This window comes from Lemur catta, chromosome 13 (genome assembly GCF_020740605.2).
Source record: "Lemur catta isolate mLemCat1 chromosome 13, mLemCat1.pri, whole genome shotgun sequence".
NCBI lineage: Eukaryota > Metazoa > Chordata > Mammalia > Primates > Lemuridae > Lemur > Lemur catta.
Window position 1 is genome coordinate 78,745,402 of NC_059140.1, and position 22,293 is coordinate 78,767,694.

The 22,293-nt window shown below is 38.0% G+C and overlaps 1 protein-coding gene across 1 annotated transcript in view; it reads right to left on the bottom strand.

The window, feature by feature from the left end:
• Positions 1 to 1,835: 1,835 nt before the first annotated feature.
• The window catches only part of LOC123649097 (phospholipid-transporting ATPase IB-like), a 106,271-nt gene continuing 85,813 nt past the window's right edge, over positions 1,836 to 22,293 (bottom strand). The window contains exons 30-35 of the mRNA XM_045567009.1: positions 22,068 to 22,129; positions 16,109 to 16,165; positions 13,367 to 13,474; positions 7,852 to 7,940; positions 4,033 to 4,131; positions 1,836 to 1,860 (exon numbers count right to left, since the gene is read on the bottom strand). Coding sequence (XP_045422965.1) covers positions 1,836 to 1,860; positions 4,033 to 4,131; positions 7,852 to 7,940; positions 13,367 to 13,474; positions 16,109 to 16,165; positions 22,068 to 22,129 — 440 coding nt within the window. The remainder of the gene's footprint in view (positions 1,861 to 4,032; positions 4,132 to 7,851; positions 7,941 to 13,366; positions 13,475 to 16,108; positions 16,166 to 22,067; positions 22,130 to 22,293) is intronic.

Below are 22,293 nucleotides of genomic sequence, written 5' to 3' on the forward strand. Positions count from 1 at the left end.
TGGTGAATATTCTGGTGACAGAAACTGAGACTGCAAATGGACTAGGACACACCGGCCACGTCAGCCCGGCCAGCGACTAGGGCAGGGCAGGTGGCAGACGTGATGAGGGCGTGGTGCTGCAGGGGTTTGTAAGCCCAGCCATGTGGGAGCTGCTCGGGACATGTTTAGGCGTACCCAGTCTGGGGCCACAGTTGCTCTGTGCGGAGTCGGATGCCAGTGTGTCCTTTCTACAGCCCTCCCGAGGATTCTAATGTGCCCCGTGTCCTACGTGAAAACGACTTGCTTGGTGAAAGCACTTGCTGTAGGCCAGGCACATTAACTTCTCCAATCTAATTTAGCTCTTTTTCCATACAAGAACTACCTAATTTTTGAAAATAGATAATACAAGTAGTTTCCGTCTATTTTTTATAATTGTACACATAATTATACACATAACATAAATTTTACCATCTGAACCATTTTTAAGTGTCGTTGAGTGGCTTTATGTGCGTTCACACTGTGGTGCAACCATCACCACCGTCCATCTCCAGAACTCTTTGCATCTTGCAAAAGCGAAACTTTGCACGCATTAAACTAATGCTAACATTCCATTCCTCCCTCCTCCCTGCCGCTGGCAACCACCCTTCTGCTTTCCGTCTCTATGAATTGGACTGCTCTAGGGATCTCATATCCATGGAATCATACATATTTGTCCTTTTGTGTCTTGCTTATTTCACTTGGCATAATATCCCCAAGTAGAATGACCTGCTTTTAATTACTCATCTTTCTTGTGGGCAGATGGGGTTTCAGTGTCGACCAGCTTTACAGTGTGTTACTTACGGGGCACACTCAGATCAACAGAAGAGTTCTGGAAGACAAGCTCGCAGGGCTGCCTAACTGAGGATCTTTGGAAACTTTCTGACTTCACCCTGGGAGAAAATCAAATCCAGCCTGGCTTTAGTTCATTGGAACAGATCTCAAATGAATTTATTGGAAAAAAAAAATCACGTTACAAGGTGAAGGTAAAAAACTGTACTCACGTTTTGGAGAAAGTCCATGCATTGAAAATAAAATAGACATTATCTGGACACTCTCAGCAAGGTACTGCTTATAAAATAGTGTTTTGCTGTGAGCATTTGTTAGATACAGCTCTCCGAATGTCCTTTCCAAATAGCTGAACTGAACAATCAGTGTCCTGTTAGCCCTCTGGCTTCCCAGACCACCTTAGAGTTTACGGTGTGTATCTTAAAAACCTCTATCCCAACTTTCTAATGGCAAAGTGTAATAAACCACCCTGGTTAAAGGCTTGGCAACGTGTGTCAGGAAAGGTCGGCCATAGGCACGCGGGGACCTCCTTCTGCAGCTCCCAAAGCTCACCACAGTGGAAATCCAAGTGTGAGACTTTCTAAGTTCCAAACAATGGGGTCATTTTATGAACTTGCCCCCTCCAAGGCTGCCACCGTTGTGGGTATAGTTAAGGAAGTTCATCCTTTTCTTTTTTTCTTTTTTTCCCTATAAGCTGAAAGATGGGTTTTTTTAAAAAAAAAAATACCCATGTAGTTCAGGCTGTTCTGTTTTCTCACTTCTTGCATGTCACCAGGCCATGGGAGCCTTCTGCTGTGTCAGATTTGCCATGTACTCCGGCATTTCCAGGGATTTGAGGGGCTCAGAAGTTGCGTGACAAATTGCAGCTGTCTTCGGAAAACACAACAGCACCCCCACACCATGGCCTCCTGCAGGACAAGGGTCTCCCCTAAAGCCAGCTTCCCCTTGTGACTCAGTTCCTGCTCCTGACGCTGGCCCCCTGATCCCCAGAGCCCCTGCCTCTTGCCAAGCTGGAAATCTGCTCTTCCTGCTTAGAGGAAGGTTTCTAGGGACTGTCTGAAGAGGAGAGAGAAGAGCTGAAATCTTTCATGGTAGTTAAAAGAATCAAATCAGGATTTTACTTTTGCTCATACAGCTAGGAGCTGAAGTGCATTTGGCTCCGGGCTTTCTGGAATTTATTTATCCATTTACGTTTCCTCTTTTCTCTCTTTCTCACTCAGTCTCTCCCTTTGCCACAGATAAAACATGTACATGATACAAACATTTAAAAAGAAAATAAATAAAGGTAGAATGCTAACACTCCACCTTCATGCCTCCTGTCTGTCTGGGCCTGCCCTTCCAGTCCTCACTGGTGATCACTAGCATTGGTTTCTTGGGTCAGTTTGCAGGGGTGCTTTATAAGTAAATGCGATTGTGTAATCTTATTATCCCCATCCTTTGCACAAAACGTTGCATGTTGTACATGGCGTCTGCATTTGATTTTTTTCTGTTAATACACCTTAGGGACATTTCCATCTCAGTGCACAGACAGCTCCTCAGTCCTCTTTATGGCTGGAAAGTATTTCAGCGTGTGGTTATGCCACACAGGTATGGTTGTCCCTAAATGTCTGCTATTCCAAATGCTGCTGCAATCCTTAACATTGGGATATATGCAAGTATACGGGGGATAAGGAGGGGGAAAATTCCCAGAAAAGGGATTGCTGAGTCACAGGCTATATGCCTTTGTGTTTCTGATAAATAGTGAAATAGCATCAAATTACCTACTATAAGTCTTTCTTTTCCAACATCTTCCCCAGCCAAGGGTTGCCAACTATGATAAATGAAAAAATGTCGTTCCCATGTACTCATCATTGCCATTTTTATTGTGATTAAAGTTGACAATATTTTCATATGTTTAAGAGCCATTTGTATTTCCTTTCCTATGAACTGTTTGTTCACACTTTATCTATCTTTCTATTGCTTGCTGGTCTTTCTCTTGCTGATTTCTGGAAATACTTTGTCTATTTGGAGATTAGTCCTTTGTTATGTGAGCTTTTTTGTGTACATTTATATTGTGTTTATATTTTCGTTTTGGTTTATTCTATTGTGGTTCATTTTTTTTAAGAGACAGGGTCTCACTAGATTGCCTAGACTAGCCCCAGACCCCTGGGCTCAAGCTACAGCCTCCTGAGTAGCTAGGACTACAGGTGCACACCAGCATAGCCAAACTATGAGGTTCATGTATATGATAAAATGCATAGATCTTAAAAGTAAATGTGATGAATTTTGACAGAGGTATTTACTGCGTACCTATTTCCCAAGTCAAGATATAGAATATTTTCTTTTTGTACAAAATCTTTCTTTTGAAACTTTCCAGTCAAAGCCTCAATGGGTAACAATTGCTCTGAATGGTATAACTAATGATTAATTTTGACTGTTTTAAAATTCATATAAGTGGAATGATACAGTATAGGATTTGGCTTCTTTCTCTGAATATAGTGTTTTTAGAGTCACTCATGTTTTATGTTAATCAAGAGTTCATAGTTGTTTTGTTTTTAGTAACATTCCACGGTATGAATTTATTTGCATTATCCATTCCCATGTTGATGGAAAATCAGGTTGTTTCCAGTTATGGGCTGTTACAAATAAAACTTCCAACAATATACAAGTCTTTTGTGCACATATATTAACATTTTTCTTGTGTAAATACCCAGAAATGGAACTGTTGGGTCACAGGACAGGTGTGTTTAAACCGGTTAGAAATGGTTACTGATGCAAAGTGATTCCGAGAGTTCTGACTGCTCTGCGTTCTCACCAGCACCTGGTACTGTCACGTCATCAGTTATTTTTTGTCGTGACTAGTTTACACCAGCAAAGCCTCCTCCCTCTGGCTCTGGCACTGGAGGAGGCCGGGAGGCCGGTGCAGAGGTGGCTGCAGTAACCCAGGGGAGAGCAGGGGCCTGCACCGGTAACACTGTAGAATCTGTGAGTTGTGGTCTTCTCAATTTACTTTGCAGGTGGGATGTGCAGGATTTTCTGAACAATGGGTGTGGGATATGAGGGAGAGAAAGTGAGAGTGACTCCACGCCTTTTGGCCCGAGGCACATGAAGGTCAGGGTGCCTGTTGGACATGTGCTTAATAGACCCAGTGGGAATCATGGTGAGTATGGAAGGGCCTGGGAGGGGAAGGTGGGAAAAAGGACAAGAGTTCCTAACAAAAATCAGGATAAAAAGGAACAAAAGCCTCACCTGCTTTCAGACATTCCAGAAAGATCAAATTGTGTAACTTTGACCCTTTCCAGCTCCCGAACCTCCTCTAGGAAAGTCTTGTTGTAGGTATTTCCAATCCTGTAACAAGAGGGAAAGACAAAAAGAACGTAACACATGAGCTTTACATGCTGTAATGACTCCTTTCTCCCTGCTCAGGTGACAGCTGGGCGTCCTTTGGCTGTAGGTGATATGGTGGAAGGCAAAGCAACGCACTCTTCCTCCCTGTACTCTTTTCCTAGTAGCTGAGATTGTTCTCAGGGCAGTGCAGGGCGGAGCTGGGTGGTGCATGTAAGCAGCCAGCCATCCCAAACGCCGCGGCCTTCCTGTGCAAGCCTACACACGCACCTGGGTGTGTGTCTAGGCTGCAGGAGGGCCCTGGCTCCAGAGGGTAGGCCTGCCAGACCCCAGCCAGACAGGTGTAGTTGAAGATTCATAGGACTGATCCATGTGGCTTTTTCTGCCATTGTCACTATTTGGGAATCCTGATGCATGAGTTCAGCTTCAGCTGTGTGCTGACTCTTATCCTTACTCCAATCAGAGAGCCCAGGGGCTAGTGGTGCCACTTATAGCAATTACAATGGCAGAGTGGACTCTCAGTACTTCAGGTGTCAGGCCTGCAGACTCTTGACTTGAAATGTACAAGGTGACCCAGTTGGATGCTCAACCTTTCACTGGGGTCTAAATCTATACTCAGGCATTCACCATTCATCCATTCATGCATTCTGTAAATATATTTCTTGAGCTGCCAAAGCAAAACCAGACATCTCTACTTTCATCAAGCTTCCAACACACAGGGAGAGGCAGACGACAGACAAGCAGACAAGTGAGCAAGGCCAGAGAGGACAGTGCACTGGAGCGGTACCCACGTGGTGCTGTGACAGCACAAGGCAGAGGTAGGAGTTTGTTGAGGCTGCTCTGAGGAAGTGGATTGGAGCTGGGGTCTAAAGGGAGGAGGCAGTCACTAGGAGAGAGTGGGGAAGAGCATTCCAGGTAGAAAGTGATACCATGCACCTCAAAATAAAATTGTAAAAAAAATGAAATAGTGGCTGGGTGCAGTGGGGCTCACGCCTGGAATCCTACCACTTTGGGAGGCCGAGGGTGACAGGATCACTTGAGCCCAGGAGTTTGAGGCTGCAGTGAGCTATGGATGACACCACTGTACTCCAGCCTGGGCGACAGAGCAAGACCCTGTCTCAAAAAAAAAAAAAAAAAAAGAGCAAACCTAAATGCTAATGTACAACTGAAGAAAAACACCTCTGTGTATTCAGTGTATCTAAGCGGTATGCTTTGATTTAAGGAATTTTCTAAGCTGCTCCCTAAAAAAATAAGCTATCATCCCCTTCCCCTCCATCAGCAATCAATATTTTGACTTAAGGCCTGTGATGTCTCTCTTTTTGCATTGTATTTATCTTTTGCAATCCTCTCTGGCTAAAGTAAAATAATGAGCAAATATATAAACATAAACAAATATAAATAAATTAACCCTTTACCAAGCTCTTCTCACAATTGATCACAAGGTTTGCCTACCATCAAGACTTATCAGGGCATTATCGACGGGAAGTATTTTCACAAAACAAAAAGGAAGGAAAAACAGCTAACCAAATATGGTTTAGGTCTTGGAGAAAAGAAGCCAGACTTTCTTTTAAAGGTTCAAAAGTTCGTGATTACTCGTTATGAAAGTGTATGGTCAGCTCAGGGCACTTTTGGACATCACAACCCAAAGAAAGGTCAGGAATAATAAAGGAGAATATTTTGGAGAGTGGCTGAAGTAGAGGGCACAGGGCGTGTTTGTGGTTTATCTAAAATGAAGGGGTTTTGTGTTATGGTAAGAAAGCTGTAGAGAAAGTACAGACATCTAACACCAATACACATTTTCATATGGAAAATTGTTCTCTGGTTTATTTTAAATTGGGAGCCTTCTACATATTCCAGGTCATTAGAAGCTCTGCCTCCCACAGCCCCAGCTCTGCGGCCAGGAATGCTCTGGTGCTGAGTACAGGCCTTTCTGGCTGTGCAGCCAAATTGAAGGTGCCCAAATAATGGAAAATGGCTTGTTTGGGGATTTTTTGATTATGATTGTTTTTAATGAACAAAATTACAGATCTATTGATACAAAACTGAGTTCATAGCTGTTCTTTAAATTAGAAAGTTTTTCTCCCCAGGTGGCAAAAGTTGTCAAATAGAGAAAACAATTTTATCTTAGGACAGAAGTGTTTATATTTCAAAGAGGGATGTGACCTGGAGCCATGAAGATATTCCACAAATTGTAACCTTAGAGATGTGTGTTTCATCTCACACCTGGAAACATATTTACATTCCAAAGGGTACAAACCCAGGATCCTTCTTCCTTCATTTCCTGAGGAGAATGAATTTATCTATATATTTATTTATTTATTTAACATTAGGAAGCAGAGTTTCCCTCCTTTCTCAGGAAGGGAGAGGGGACAGCTGTCATTCTCCAACACAGACTCTCAGGTTCATGTTTTTTGAGTTCCTCTCCTGCAGGTCAACCTTGGAAACTGCAGGCCTCTCTGGCCATTCCTCATTTTATCACCCAAGAAGGGGGAGAGATTGGGGCAAGGGGAACCACTGTGGCTGTTGTCCTGGGTAATAATTGTCTGTCTCTGCCTCTGAAACCTCATGTCTACCTTCAGGATAATACAGGTAAACACCGATATTACAAATTTATCAGTACTTTCGCCCCATCTCCCATTGCTAACTTTGGTTGACAAATTAATACTGGCATGAAGAGTTCTTCAAAAGGCTTTTTAAACTCTTATGCAAGATAATTCTTCTTGAAAGTGGGATAAATGAAAAGACCGTGCACATGTGCATGAGCAAACACACACACACACACACACACACACACACACACGCACACACACACAGGAGAGGGAGGAGGAGGGGAGAAAAGGCAGACAAGAGGAGGAGGACAAGGAATAAAATCTGATGTATTTGTTGGGAAACTTTGGGAAAGATTCAGTTCTCCACTTTGGAGTCTACAGGTAATTATGTTTGGCCTGATATGTAGAGAGATTAGGGAAGAATTGGACATCAAAAAGCAAAATTAATATTATCCCTTCCAGTATATGCCTTTCTCTGTTCATTAATTAGTTTGAAATTCATAATATTTTAGATCTTTGTTGTTTGTTACAGAATATGTGTTATAAATATTATTATAAATTATTTTTAATTTTAAAAACTTATAATTTCCTAGGTACTTTACCTTTAATTTTAGAGATTTCAGAAATTTCTAACACCTGCATTTAAAGTTCTATTGGACTTGGTAAAAAAAAAATTGAGATCTTATAATCTAAAATATAAATATTTTGGAATAACTATATTTGAGAAATTCTTACTCCAAATTTTTTGAAAAAGTAAGAATGTTTTTCTATTGAATATCTCCCTCCTCTTGCTTATTTTATTATCAGTTTTTAATCTGAGATTCTCAGGCATCAGGTTTTGGTTCCTGTAAAGTAGATAAAAGTTACACAAGTCATGCTTTTAGAGAATGAAGAAATGAACCTGTTTTCAGAAAAAAATTATGAACTATGTAATTTTACCATCAATTTTTATATACCCTTCCATGTGTTTTGATTCTGTATTTTTTCCACTCTAAATAGATTGTTGGTACATCTTCAATGGCAAAAAGCAGAGGACATTTAATTCCTTTGAAAGTCCCATGACACTTAATTTTCATAAAGTGGTACTCAGTTTAATTTGAAAGATGTAAAATTGGAAATGGGTAGTTAAACACGACAATATATTTTTTGGTTACCACTTCATTTTTCAACTTACAATTTCCATATTACATTTTGAATCAAGCACGCAGTAGGGACTAAGAAAAAACCCAGCCAGAAGTGTGGACAAGCCATGACCATGTCACCCTACAAAAAAACAGAAACAAAGAGTATTTAAAGAAGAATCTTTCAGCTGGTCAACATAGAGTAGCAGTGCAGCTGTCAGTTTCCTCCCTTCCACCAAAACACCAGAAAAGACACAGAGGCAGTCATGAAAACTGAACTACTAAACCAACATAGGTGCATGAAACCTAAGTGTAGTACAGGTATCCCTCGGTAGTTAGCCCTGCCCTGCCTGCAGATACCAAAATCCCCCAGTGCTGAAGTCCCTCATATAAAATGGAGCAGTATTTGCATATAACTTACAGTCATCCTCTCATATACTTTAAAATCTTTCTAGATTACTTATAATGCTTAATACAGTGCCTACACATCACTTCATTTGTGTGGATTCAACATAGTGCTTGCTGTGTGGCAAATTCAAGTTTTGCTTTTTGGAACTTTATGGAATTTGTTTCCCAAATATTTTTGATCTGAAGTTTGTTGACTCCATGAATGTGGAACCTACATATATGGAGGGCTGACTGTATTAGCTATCTTAATTTAATAGTATAATCTATAAACAACCAACCAAATAAATATTTTGATCAAATAGTTTTTATTCCAGGAATGCAAGGATGGTTCGATATTACATTACTTAGCAATACAACTGTAACTGCTAGACATTGTGTTTAAAACAAGTATGCCATTATATTCTCCTGAGATTATTCACTCTTCCCTTGGCCTAGCAGATTAGTTGGTGGCTACCTGATCATTTCAGTTCCATCAGGGACTGTACTGATTTGAGACTAGGTAAGGCTCCCTCTACCTCTAGACTGCCTTTAACTCTCCAGGGTTATTTTTCAACTGAGTTCCTAGTGTGTTCATTGAAAGCCATACTCCTGGTAGGTCCCAAACTCTAATATTTGTCTCCTGAGTCTGCTCAATCCTCTACTCTGCTCTCTGGAGGGTTTCTTCTGATGTTTCAGCTTCCTACCTCATGCTGTTCCAGAATTTGCCAAATGAACTGAGGGGAAAACAAGCTGAGTGCCTGGGGTCCCCCAATTATCTGCCAAAACTCCATAGAGTCTCTGTCTCTGCCAGTTTCGTTAAGTTGTATTTTTGTGGGATTTTTCTATTTACACAAATTTATTAATTTGTTGTGGAAAGTTGTTTGTAATGCCTTCTCATTATATTTCTGATGTGTGTGTTACTTTGGGTTAGCCAAGAAGAAGACACCAAGACAGGTTCATATGAACAAGAGATTCACTGGGGGAGGGAGTAGGAGAAGACAGAGAAAGCCTTCAGACCATGTTGCTAGTCTGACACCTGTGCAAAGAGAGAGGGATGGCAGAAAGCCTGGGTAGGAGGAATCCTGGATTGTAGTACAGTGCCAAGACATGATTAGCTAGTTCTATGGGGTGTCCTCAGTCAAAGTCACCCACTGGAGGAGAAGTTTGTATGCCTATAAGAGACCTGCCTTAGTGCTCCATGCTCAGTCCTTGTCTGAGAGCAGCCTCCCTGTGAGTGCAGGGGTGAGTCCAGAGGGGCTGGAAGCTGGGGCCAGTAGCCAGTGATGCTCCTCATGGCTGCCACAGTGTCTGATATTGTTAATGGTGTTTATTCTCTTCCTTTTTTCCCTTAATAATCTTGCCAGAGGTTTATCAGTTTTATTAGACTTTTCAAAGAACCAACTGTGGTCTTCGTTGATTTTCCCCACTGTGCAACTGTTTCCTATTTCAATGCTGTCTTACTATTTCCTTTTTCTGGTTTTCTCACATTTGCTTCTCTGTTAGTTTTCTAGAGCTTTGAGCTGGAAGTTTAAGTCATAGATTTTTTTTGGCCTCTCTTCTTTTCTAACACATGGATTTAAGGCCATAACTTTCCCTGTGAGAAATGACTTAGCTGGACCCCACTAGTTGACTATGTGTTTTCATTTACATAACCTCCACTTGGCTCTTTGTCAAAGGTATCTCAGTGTTTGTGCTTTTCAAACTTAGGTTTGAGTCTTTTCCTTTTTAATTAAATTATTTTAATTATTTTTCAGATGGCTTTTTATCTCCTTGTCTCCAGTTCTTGGGGAATAAGTTCTTCTACTACGTGTTACATGACGACTGTCTAAAGAATCCTCCTGTCTTCAGTAGGTTTTCTTCTTCTGTGGGAACACTTTATACCTGGAAAAGTAAAGCCCCTGGGGGTGGCTTTATAATGACTTTTTGGGAAGAGTCCAAGGCATTTCAACAAAACCTGGATTAATTTTAGTGTTATTGTATTTGCTTGGGATTCTTGCAGCACGTACAGTACTTATGTTGAGACTCTGGCGTGGTGCAGCTTGGGGAACAGTATTTCTATTAATATTTCTCACAGAGACTTAAGAGTCTAGAACTCAAACAGGTGGCAAGCTTTCTGATGCTTTTGAGCAGAGTCAATGGTGATTTTTCTTCTCCCCTTTCAAGATGGAGCAACAAAACTTTGTGGCTCCCAGACTACTGTAGTGGCCTCATTTCCAGCCTCATTTCCCTCACAGATGCCAAAGACATACATCCCACCCCAAAGGTACTGTTAGAATCCAGTTCCCTGTCTCTCAGTCCCATGTCAGTACCTAACACACCCTGGACTGTCAACGTCAGCTCAAGTTTCTTACTCTGGCACTGAGCCCCCTCTTTATTTGGGGGACTTTGGGAATCCTTTTTATGTTGAGATCACCTACATATACGAAATCACTATAGACTATTTCATCCAGCACGTGTTTTTAGTATGTATACTCATTTCTGCTGAGATCCATGTTACCAGAAGTTACACGGTACACCAGTGTTTACAGAGCAATTCTGAGATGAGAAAGAACCAGTCGGAGGGGTTGGACAAGAAAGAAAATACCCAAAATCCCAAGAAAATAAGGAGATAAAGATGTGAAAAAGTAGATACAAGTTCGAACTGAGAGGTCCAATTCCCATTGGATTTGACTGCAAGTGTTTAATTGCAACTTTTGAAAAAGCAATTTTAGAAAAGTGATAGAGGCAAAAACTGGATTTTAGCAGTTTAGGAAAGAACAGGACTTAGGAAGTACAGAGAGCAAGAGGATGCTTGTTTTAAAATATTTAGTAGAAAGCATAGGGAGAGCTGTCGAACATTTGGTAAAAAATAAACCCGGTCAAGACAACATTTCCCTTTTGTTTCAGGCATTTATTTTTGCATTAGAAACAAGATAAACCATCAGTAGCGAGATAGGACAGTCCTAATATGAACTGTCCCAATTGTTTATCTCCTCAGCTCCAATTATCTACAAAATGTTGATAATTTCCACCCTATCTACATTTTGGACAAGGTCAACTGGTTATGATCTACGTAAAGACAGCTTCCAGTGTGGCCCTAAGGCCTGTCTTTAAAATATTCTGATAGGATAACTCCCCCGTTCCGGTCAGTACTCTCAAGTCGGTTCTCACCAGGTAGTTTCGCATCTGTTGACCTGCACTCCAGCTCAGGCTGCAGTCAGAATCATCGCACTGGGAGGCTTCACTTATATACTTTCTTGCCACAAATCAAATAAGCAAATATAAACTCAGGTGATCTTCCCCACAGCTTTTGTTCATCTTTATTTGTCGGTTGGCTCACTTATTCCTTATAACTCCTTTAGAAGACTGACTGGAGTAGGCTCAAGAAATCTTGAGAGCACACACAACGTCCTGAAGTCTTCAGCTGAGTTCAATAGAATAAAAGATTCAGCTGAGCTCCAGAGTCCAAAAGAACAATTTCCTTAATGAGTAATCAGAGTGGATGAAAACACCATCTCTTCTTTCTGTTTCAACCTATTAACTTTAATATTGACCCAAATTAAAATATAGATTGACTTCCTGACCTATCACCCATGCATGGATCTGCATCACTAATTCTATCTTTCTAATGTACTTCACAAAGCCAAGAGTCCTCTTGTCATTCAAATACAATCCCAAGTAGCTCGAATCAAAATTATGATTCAGGAATACTGAGACCTTTGACTTTTATATGGAAAACAAATGTAAACCAACTTGGGTAACTTCAGCATGGATGGAGTTATGTTCAGGAGGTCTGCTTGTCACACTGGACAAGGAAATGAGGAATTTCTTGCATGCCGTGTCAAATCAGGGTAGAAAACCTTTTCTCTGGAGTGTGCATGATGAAATCAACAGAGCTTCTCTACATAAACACATTGTATGTCTTTGCTGGCAATCCTGGCAGTTCTGCTAAGGCTAAGAAGGCTTTTTATTGACTAGATATAGAAACAAATGAAAAGAAGAAATTAGATGAATGTCTTTGAATCAAGTGTGAAGGAGTTAGTTTTCACTCTTTCTAGATTTGAGTATATTTAAGAACTGAAACAATAAATACCATTAACACCTTGGATGCAGAAACAGGCAGCTTAAGCCTAGAATAACTTACTGTTGGCCCCCTCAATGGAGAATGGTTTTCTCTAGATGCGTACATGGGAAGGCACATTGGGGAAAAGACTTTTCAAGGGATAATTTAATTTGTCATTATATACATTTCACTGAGGATCAAATAAAAAATAACATTTGATTTAATATCTAAACCACAAAAAACTGTGTATTCCTTCATTAGAAAACCCAACTTACATTTAAAACATTCAGAAACATGCAGGAATACCAAATTTTAAACTCAATACAAAATTTATGATAATATAAATATTCTCTCCTAAAGTGGGAATAAAATCAGCTTATCACCATTCCCTTGCTACGTTGGTTCTTCTACCACATTTATGAATTAAGGCTTATTTTAAAATTTCATTTTGTTAACAGTTTTATTAAGGAATAATTGAAATACAATAAACTGCACATATTTAAAGTAAACAACTTGATATGTTTTGACATGTATTATACCCATAAGATCAATACCACCATCAAGAACCCTCATAGGCCAGCGCGGTGGCTCACACCTGTTATCTGAGCACTCTGGGAAACTAAGGCAGGAGGATCGTTTGAGGTCAGGAGTTTGAGACCAGCCTGAGCAAGAGCAAGACCCCATCTCTACTAAAAACAGAAAAAATTAGCCAGGGATTATAGGCAGGGATTACAGGCATGTGCCAATGCATCTGGCAGAAATTTTTTCTTGATTACCATGTGTGCATTACCAAGTACCAAATAATTTGAGCATGCAGCACACCTGCATGAAAAACATAATTGTAATATTAGCTGTTTTAAATGATTCAGACATTATACCTTTTTTCAGTTATACACAAAACAATATAAATTTTAGAAAGGGCAGTTAATACAGTTAGTTTGAAGTAATGAGATTTTAGATACAACAATCTCTATTATAACCACACCAGAATTTAATTGGATCAGCAGCTACTTCTCATTGCATTGATTTTGTATTTTCTTCCAGAATTATCTTGAAAGTAGGTAACATCAGCTTTTATTGTTACTGATCATAAGTTTTCATAAGGAATGTAAATCACGTTCACGGTTGGTAGAACTAACCTGTCGTGTCATCTCCGGGGCGATGGGAACAGCAGGCCAGAAGTAAGAGAAACTTTCAAGAAACACCAGCCAGATGAGTATGCTTCCCCAAACTGCCATATGACTAAACTGCAGAGAAAAAGAGTATCATAGAAACGCTTCAGTCTTTTTTATTTAAAAGAAAAAGAAATATTTATTTAGCTCTATCAAGCAAAACAATAAGTTTGTCCAGGCTGCATGTTCTTATGTGAAGATATTGATAATCTTTCAATTAATTGAGATTTGACACTCCCTGTCTAACACACTCATCAGAATATTTTGCTGTGCACTCAAGAAACCACTAAAACAACAGCACCTTGGTCGTCCGAGCCATGAGGCACTCAGTGTCTTCAGGGAAAATGGTCACTCTCAATCAGAAGTGGTTTGTACAATTGATGAGTTATTTAATGAGACTACCTGCTTCTGCCTACTTATTGTTACAAAACTTTCTTCAGGAAAAAAAGGTTGAATAGAAATAATTGAGAGAAAAAATTTGACCGTAACTGTTTGTCCTGTGTATATACGTAGCTCTGAAACAATGACATAAGCTGTGATTCTTGGATTGAGGGAACTATGCACAGGAGCCCGGTACAGACTTTGGCTGCAAGATGATCGCCCATGTCTAGGTCTGGGAGCTTGTGCCAAATTCTGTAATGGTGAATACTAAGGAGGTAACTTCTGTGTGTCTGATCTGTTGCTTTGTGTTAGCAGAGGAATGCTAAGGGAATGCCTCGGAGACCTCGGTCCTAAACTTCCAGCTATGCTGGGTGCAGATTTATTTTTTTATTTATTATCAATATACCAATATATGAATAAAGCAATTAGCTACACTAGATGATTTCTCAATGGCTCCAATGATTTCATCCTATTAGGCTGCTCATTAATTAATTATATCTGAACAATAAAAATATGAAGAGAAAAACCCAGTCTGCTATTTCTCTTTCTATTTCTCAAGGTATTTCTGGGTATGTGTCTATGAGGCACCTTCAAAGGCCATTTTCCAAGCTCCTTACAAGTAATCTGTTAGTCAAATGATTCCTCTCTGGTTATAGGAAACAGAACTGGGGGCTCTCCCTGGGATCCCCCAGAAGATGCTGGAGAAGGGGATCAGCTCAAAAGTAGGGACCTTAAACTTTCAAAAACCTCAGCATGTTTTCATGTAACTGTTCCCTCGTAGTCGACAACACACGTTGCCTGTAATGGTGGGCATGTCTGCATGGTTCAAGGAGTCTCTTCAGACGGATCTCTGTCAGGACTATCACCACGGGGGTGGTGGCCAGACACTGCGCTGCTCTGAGAGGTATTTTGTTATCTCTCTTCCTGGGCTCATTCCCTGTGCTTAAACAGTCATTTCCAGCATCCTCTTCTTCCGCAAGGAAGCAACACGGGAACCCTTGTCCATCCCGCAGGGCAGAGTAGCGTAAGAGCAAAAGTGAGAACCAGTCCCTTCCCTTTCTTGACTTCTCCCCAGGCTCCTTCTTAATGCCCTGGGGGTTGGAAGGCAGGAGCCTGGTGTGTCTGGGCCAGGAAGGAGACCTCTGCTTTTCGCTAAGTCTGCTTTGAACTTGGAGTAAATAAATAAATATATATGAATAAGTAAACAAGATTCACTATAAGTGAGCATGGATCTAAGAAACACTCTTATTGAAGAGAATTTAACAATTAAAAGGAAAAAATAGTTTCATTTCCTTTAAATTATAGAAAATAATTATTTCTATATTTATATCACATTAATGTGATACAATACCACACTTACAATTAGTATGCCTTATGAATTACTAATAAAATATTTTTGTTTAAAAATCCTCAGTTCCAACTTAGTGTTGATGTCCAGTTGGGCAGATAGCAGCAGTCAGAACTCTAAATTGATTGCATCAGAAAAGAAATATGTGACATGCCAGAATTCTTCGAAGGTGACAAGCTAATAAAAATTTATTTTTTCTCATAAACTTTTCCAGTACAAGTTGGAAAACAACTCATTCACAGCTGTGATTGTATGTATACATATTCACTTAAATTATTGATAAGTTCATAAGAAATAAAACTGTTTAACTAGACGTTCCACTTTTTATAATAATCTAAGGAAAGTATTACTCATGTCTGTAAATACACAAGTACACATATGTCCATAACAGTATTTGTTGTGTATTATTTATAATAACAAAAGTTCAAACATTTATTGTAAAAAAAAATGTAAATAATAAACATTCATGTGATGAAATGTGATCCATCACTCAATGAGACACAAAAATTAAAGATATGGAGAAATGTTAAAGATTAATTAAGGGAAAAAAGTAAGTTAAAGAATATTAAGTAAATGATTCTCTTTTTGTGGGGGAAAAAACACAGGCACAGAACACAGACTGAAGGAATAGCAACCAAAATGTCAATATCATTCACACTGAAAGGTATAGACAATATGTATTTCCTTCTTTTACTGTATTAGTTACATTTCTTGTTATAATTCTGTACTTGGATAATAATAGTAAATGAAAGGTCTCAATTAATGGCATGTTAAATTGGATCTATTCAAATGTAAGGCAGAAAAATAAATATCCTAAAGACATTAGATACTTTAAATCATCACTCAAATATACAAACCAAAAGAAAGTAAAATATGGAGACCAGAAATAATGTGTATTATTTTTCTAAAGCTTAAAGGTAAATCAGATCAGCATACAAAGAGCTATATGAGATTGAGGAGAAATCCTAAAGAATACTCACTTTATTCCAAGACATTGTCTCCAACCCAGCTTTCAGACAGACGGTAACAACTACATACTGTGCAAAGTGAGATGGGAAGGGGAAAGAGATTGGAAAAAATATATTAAAAGTTTCCGTTAGAATCCAAGTCTCCCCACTCCTTTTGTGACCCTCCACCCCAGTTCTGCTCCATGTATGGTGGACTCTGATGTCACTAAATTGCTAAGTGTTGTGCTAGGTTTAGTTCTGAGCAGGACACGGTGTTTTTCAATAAATACTCCATGTTTAGAAACCCTTTAACATATGACTAAAATCAATGCTTATACCATCAGCTCTTACATTTGCATTCTGTATCAGTAGCATAAGTGTTATTTATGAAACTACAGATAAACAGGATAAATTGAAACCACTATAAATCAAAGAGTGTCTTCACTATTCTTGGCCTTTTGCATTTCTATATATATTTTAGAAATAGCTGACCAAGCCTCTGGTGCTTTTGGTTGTGATTACAATAAATCTATAAATCAATCTGAGGAGAGTTGACTTTCTTACAGTATTTAGTCTTTCTCTCACTGAACATGGTATATTTATCCATTAGATGTTCTTAATGTCTCCAATAAAGTTTTATAATTTTTCTCAAAGAAGCCTTAACCATTATTTGTTAGATTTATTCAAATGCTTTTCATGTTTGATGCTGTTATAAAATGATATTTAAAATTTTTGAATATTCTAAATATTTTTGCTGATATATTAAAATATCATTGATTTTTAAATATCAGTACCAGTATAAGCTGCCAATTTCTTTTATTAATTATAATATTTTATCTATAGAATTTTTTGTATTTTCTATATATACACGCATATCATCTAAGATTTAAAACCAATTTTTTTCTTTCCAAAGAGTGTAAATACAGTCAGCCCTCTGTATTCATGGGTCCATATCCATATGCAGGCAACTAACCATGGCTCAAAAATATTCAAAAAAAAAATGGTTAGTTGCATCAGTACTGAACATGTACAGATTTTTTTTCTTGTCATTATTCCCTAAATAAATATGTATAATAACTATTTACATAGCATTTACACTGTATTAGTAAATTATACATAATTGTTATAAATAATCTGGAGATGATTTCGAGTATATGAGAGGATGTGCGTAGGTTATAGGGACTTGAACATCCATGGATTTCGATATCCACGGGCATCCTGGAGCCAATCCGCCGTGGATACGGAGGGACGACTGTGCTTCTTATTTCATCTTCTTATCTTATGACACTGTTTAGAAACTCCACTGCAGTGCTGAAGAGGGGTGATAATAATGAGCATCTTTGTCTTATTGCCAATCTCAAAGAAAAAGCTTTCAACGTTTCTTGTTAAGTATGATTTTGTCACAAGGTGGGTTCTTAGGGAGTAAGACAAGTGATACACTGAGTGTTGAAGTAGTCGGCCACAGTAAAATTAAGTACCAACCAGACTCCTGAAGCCCCTGAGTCCAGGCCTTAGTTCCTGGATGGCATTTCTGGACCCACCCTGGGCCAGAAGGAGATATGCTCTGAAGGGAAGGACCCAGTCCTGGCAGGATTCACCACCTGCTGACCAAAGAGCCCTTGGACTTTGAATAAACATCTTAAAAAAATTTTAAAAACTGAAATCTTTCCAAGTACTTTTTCTGAACAAAAGGGAATAAAACTAGAAATAAGAAATAAAAGGAACATTGGAAACTATACAAACACATGGAAATTAAACAATATGCTTCTCAATGACCAGTGGGCAATGAATAGATTAAGAATGAAGTTGAGAAATTTCTCGAAACAAATGAAAACGATAATACAACATATCAAAACCTATGGGATACAGTAAAAGCAGGAATAAGAGGAAAGTTTATAGCAGTAAGTGCCTACCTCAAAAAAGTTTCAAATAAACAACCTAATGATGCATCTCAAAGAACTAGAAAAATAAGAGCAAACCAAACCCCAAATTAGTAGAAGAAATAATAAAGATCAGAGAAGAAAGAAATGAAATTGAAACAAAAATACAAAAAATTAAATTAAAACAAAAATACAAAGGATCAATGAAACAAAACGTTTTTTAAAAGATAAACAAAATCAATACACCTTTAGCCACACAAAGAAAAAAAGAGAGACGATCTAAATAAATAAAATTGGAGATGAAAAAGGAGATATTACAGTTGACACTCAGAAATCCAAGGGATTGTCAGAGACTACTGTGAGCAACTATATGCCAATAAATTGGAAAACCTAGAAGAAATGGATAAAATCCTAGACACATACAACCTACCAAGATTGAACTAGGAAGAAAGTCAAAACCTTAGTAAACCATTAATAAGTAATGATATAGAAACAGTAATGAAAATCTTCCCATCAAAAAAAAGCCCAGGACCTAATGGCTTCACTGCTGAATTCTACCAGGCATCCAAAGAAGAACTAATACCAACCCTACTTAAACTATTCCAGAAAATTTATGAGAAGGGGATAGTTTCAAACTCATTCTAATCTGTATCATCCTAATAACAAAACTGGACAAAGACACAACAAAAAAAGAAAACCATAGGCCAATATCTCTGATGAACATAGATGCAAAAATATTCAACAGAATACTAGCAAACCAAATTCAACAACACGTTAAAAAGATTATTCATCATGATCAAATGGGATTCACCCTAGGGATACAACACTAGTTCAACATACACAAATCAATCAATGTGATACATCATATTGACAGCATAAAGGACAAAAACCATATGATCATTTCAATTGATGCTGAGAAAGCATTCAATAAATTCAGTGATAAAAACTGGATGTAGAAGGAACTCACCTCTACATGATAAAAGCCATATATGACGGACCCACAACAAATATCACACTGAACGGGGAAAAATTGAAAGTCTTTCCTCTAAGCTCTGGAACAAAACATGGATACCCACTATAGACAAGAGAAAGAAATGAAGTGCATCCAAATTGGAAAGGAAGAAGTCAAATTATCCTTGTTTGCAGACAATATGATCTTATATCTAGAGAAACCTAAAGACTCCACCAAAAAAACTATTAGAACTGATAAACAAATTTAGTAAACTTACAGGATATAAAATCAACAGCGATTCTATATACTAATAGTAAAGAATCTGAAAAAGAAACCAAGAAAGTGATCCCATTTATAATAGCTACAAATAAAATAAAATACCTAGGAATAACCTTAACCAAAGAAGTGAAAGATCTCTATAATGAAAACTATAAATCACTGATGAAAGAAATTGAAGAGGACACAAAAAAAGGGAAAGATATTCCATGCTCATGGACTGTAAGAATCAATCTTGCTAAAATGTCCACACTACCCAAAGCAATCTACAGATTCAATGCAATCTCCATGAAAATACCAATGACATTCTTCACAGAAATAGAAAAAATTATCCTAAAATTTATATAGATCCACAAAAGACCCAGAATATCCAAAGCCGTCCTAGCAAAAAGAACAAAACTGGAGGAATCATATCGCTTAACTTCCAATTATACTACAGAAGTATAGCAACCAAAACAGCATGATGCTGGCATAAAAACAGACATGTAGACCAATGGAACAGAATAGAGAACCCAGAAATAAATTCACACATCTACAATGAACTTATATTTGACAAAGATGCCAAGAACATATAGTGGGGAAAGGACAGTCTCTTCAATAAATGGTGCTAGGAAAACTGGATATCTACATGTAGAATAAAACTAGACCCTTATCTCTCACCAGATACAAAAATCATATCAAAATGGATTAAAGGCTTAAATCTAAGATCTGAAACTATGAAACTTCTAAAAGAAAACATTTAGGTAAATGCTTCAGAACATTGGTCTGGGCAATGATTTCTCAAGTAATAGCCCCAAAGCCCAGGCAACCAAAGAAAAATTAGACAAAAGGACCTCATCAAGCTAAAAAGTGTCTGCACAGCCAAGGAAACAATCAACAAAGGGAAGAGACACCCCACAGAATGGGATACAATAATGGAAAATATCCATCTGGGAAGGGACTAATAACTAGAACATATAAGGAGCTCCAGCAACTCAACGGAAAAAAAATCAAATGATTCAATTTAAAATGGGCAAAGGATCTGAATAGACATTTCTCAAAAGAAGACATACAAATGACCAGCAGGTATATGAAAAAATTCTCAACCTCATTAGTTATCAGAGAAATGCAAGTCAAAACTACAATAAGATATCATCTCACCCCAGTTAAAATGGCTTTCATAAAAAAGACAGGCAATAAGGGATGCTGGCGAGGATACTGAGAAAGGGAAACCCTCGTACACTGTTGGTGGGAATGTGAATTAGTACAACCACTATGGAGAACAGTATGGAGGTTCCTCAAAAAACTGAAAATAGAACTACCATATGACCCAGCAATCCCACTGCTGGGTATATATCCAAAGTAGGTAAAATCAGTATATGGAAAAGATATCTGCACTCCTATGTTTATTTTACCTCTATTCATAATAGCCAAAATTTGGAGTCAACCTAAGTGTCCATCAATGGATGAATGGATGAAGAAATTGTGGTACATGTATACACAATGGAATATTATATAGCCATAAAAAGAATGAAATTCTACCATTTGGAACAACATGGATGGAACTGGAGAATATTATGTTAAGTGAAATAAGCCAAGCACGGAAAGACAAATCTTGCATGTTCTCACTCATATGTAGGAGCTAAATATTAAAAACAATTGATCTCACAGAGACAGACAGTAGAATGATGGTTACCAGAGGCTGGGAAGGGTAGTGGGGAGGTGGGGGTATGAAACAGAGCTGGTTAATGGGTGCAAAAATATAGTTAGTAGACAGAATGAACAACATTTGATAGTGTAACAAAGTGAATATAGTCAACAATAAGTTAGGGTATACTTTATAATAACTAAAAGAGTGGAATTGGAAAGTTCCTAAGACAAAGAAATGATAAATGCCTGAGGTGATGGATACCCCAATTACCCTGATTTGATTAATTCCCATTATGTGCTTGTATCAAAACACCATATGTACCCTCTAAAAATATACAACTATTATATAATATAAAGAATATATATTGACATGACAAAAATATCATGAAAAGTGAAAATCTGAAACTGGGAAAATATTTGATAACAAATATGAGAAAAAAAGAACATCCTTAACATATAAGCAATTACTCTTAATTAATAAGAAAAACACCAATAACTCAATAGAACAATTGGTAAAGTAAATCAACAAGTTGTTCTCAGAAAAAGAAATGGAAATGATTGTTAACCTTATGCAGATATGCTCACTCTTAAAGCAAAACTGCAATAGGATATAATTTCACCTACTGGATCAAAAAGTATGCTAAGACCACTTCCCATGGATGCTTGGGGAAACTGACATTATTATCACTAAATTTGTGCTACCTCTTTGAAGGAATATTTGATAATGTCTTTCAAAATTCATAATGCTCACTGATCCAGCAATTACACTTATAGAAATTTATACTACAGATATATTTACTCATGCATATAAAGAATAGTCTTTGTGGCACTGTTCATAATGGCCAAGGGCCAAAAGCAACTTTAATGTCTTCTGATAGGAGATTGGCCAAATGAATAATAGTGAGTTATTCACACAAGCAGCCCTGAAAGGATGAGGTAGATAATTTATAGGCTGATTTATAATGGTCACCATGGCACACTGTGTAGTGCAAAAACAAGATATAGAAGAGCATCCTCCTACTTGTACCAAAAAAAGGGGAGGTGGGTAACATACATTTGCATATTTCTACAATTTCTACATTTCACATTTCTAGAAATATACATATGTATATATGAAATCACGATAATAGTTTCTTCCTGGAAAAGGTTTTGAAGTGTGAGGGATACTACAAGTTCATGGGATGTTGTCTTATAATTCCTGAATTGTTATACTAAAAGCTAGGGTAAGTGACTTAATGCACATAGATGATCTTACCGTATAAATGAAATTTCCAAGAAACAAATAGTCTGTAGTGTAACCATGTTGTAAGACAGTATCTGAAAAGTGAAAAAGTCATTTTATCTTTACAGAGTCCAAAAAGCAGATATCAAATTTATTTTTACCACAGGAACCCATACTGGACACCAAAAAATATTTATCCATTATTGGTCATGTTTCTCAATTTCCCTGACAATGACAACAATGCTTCCTTTGCCTATCA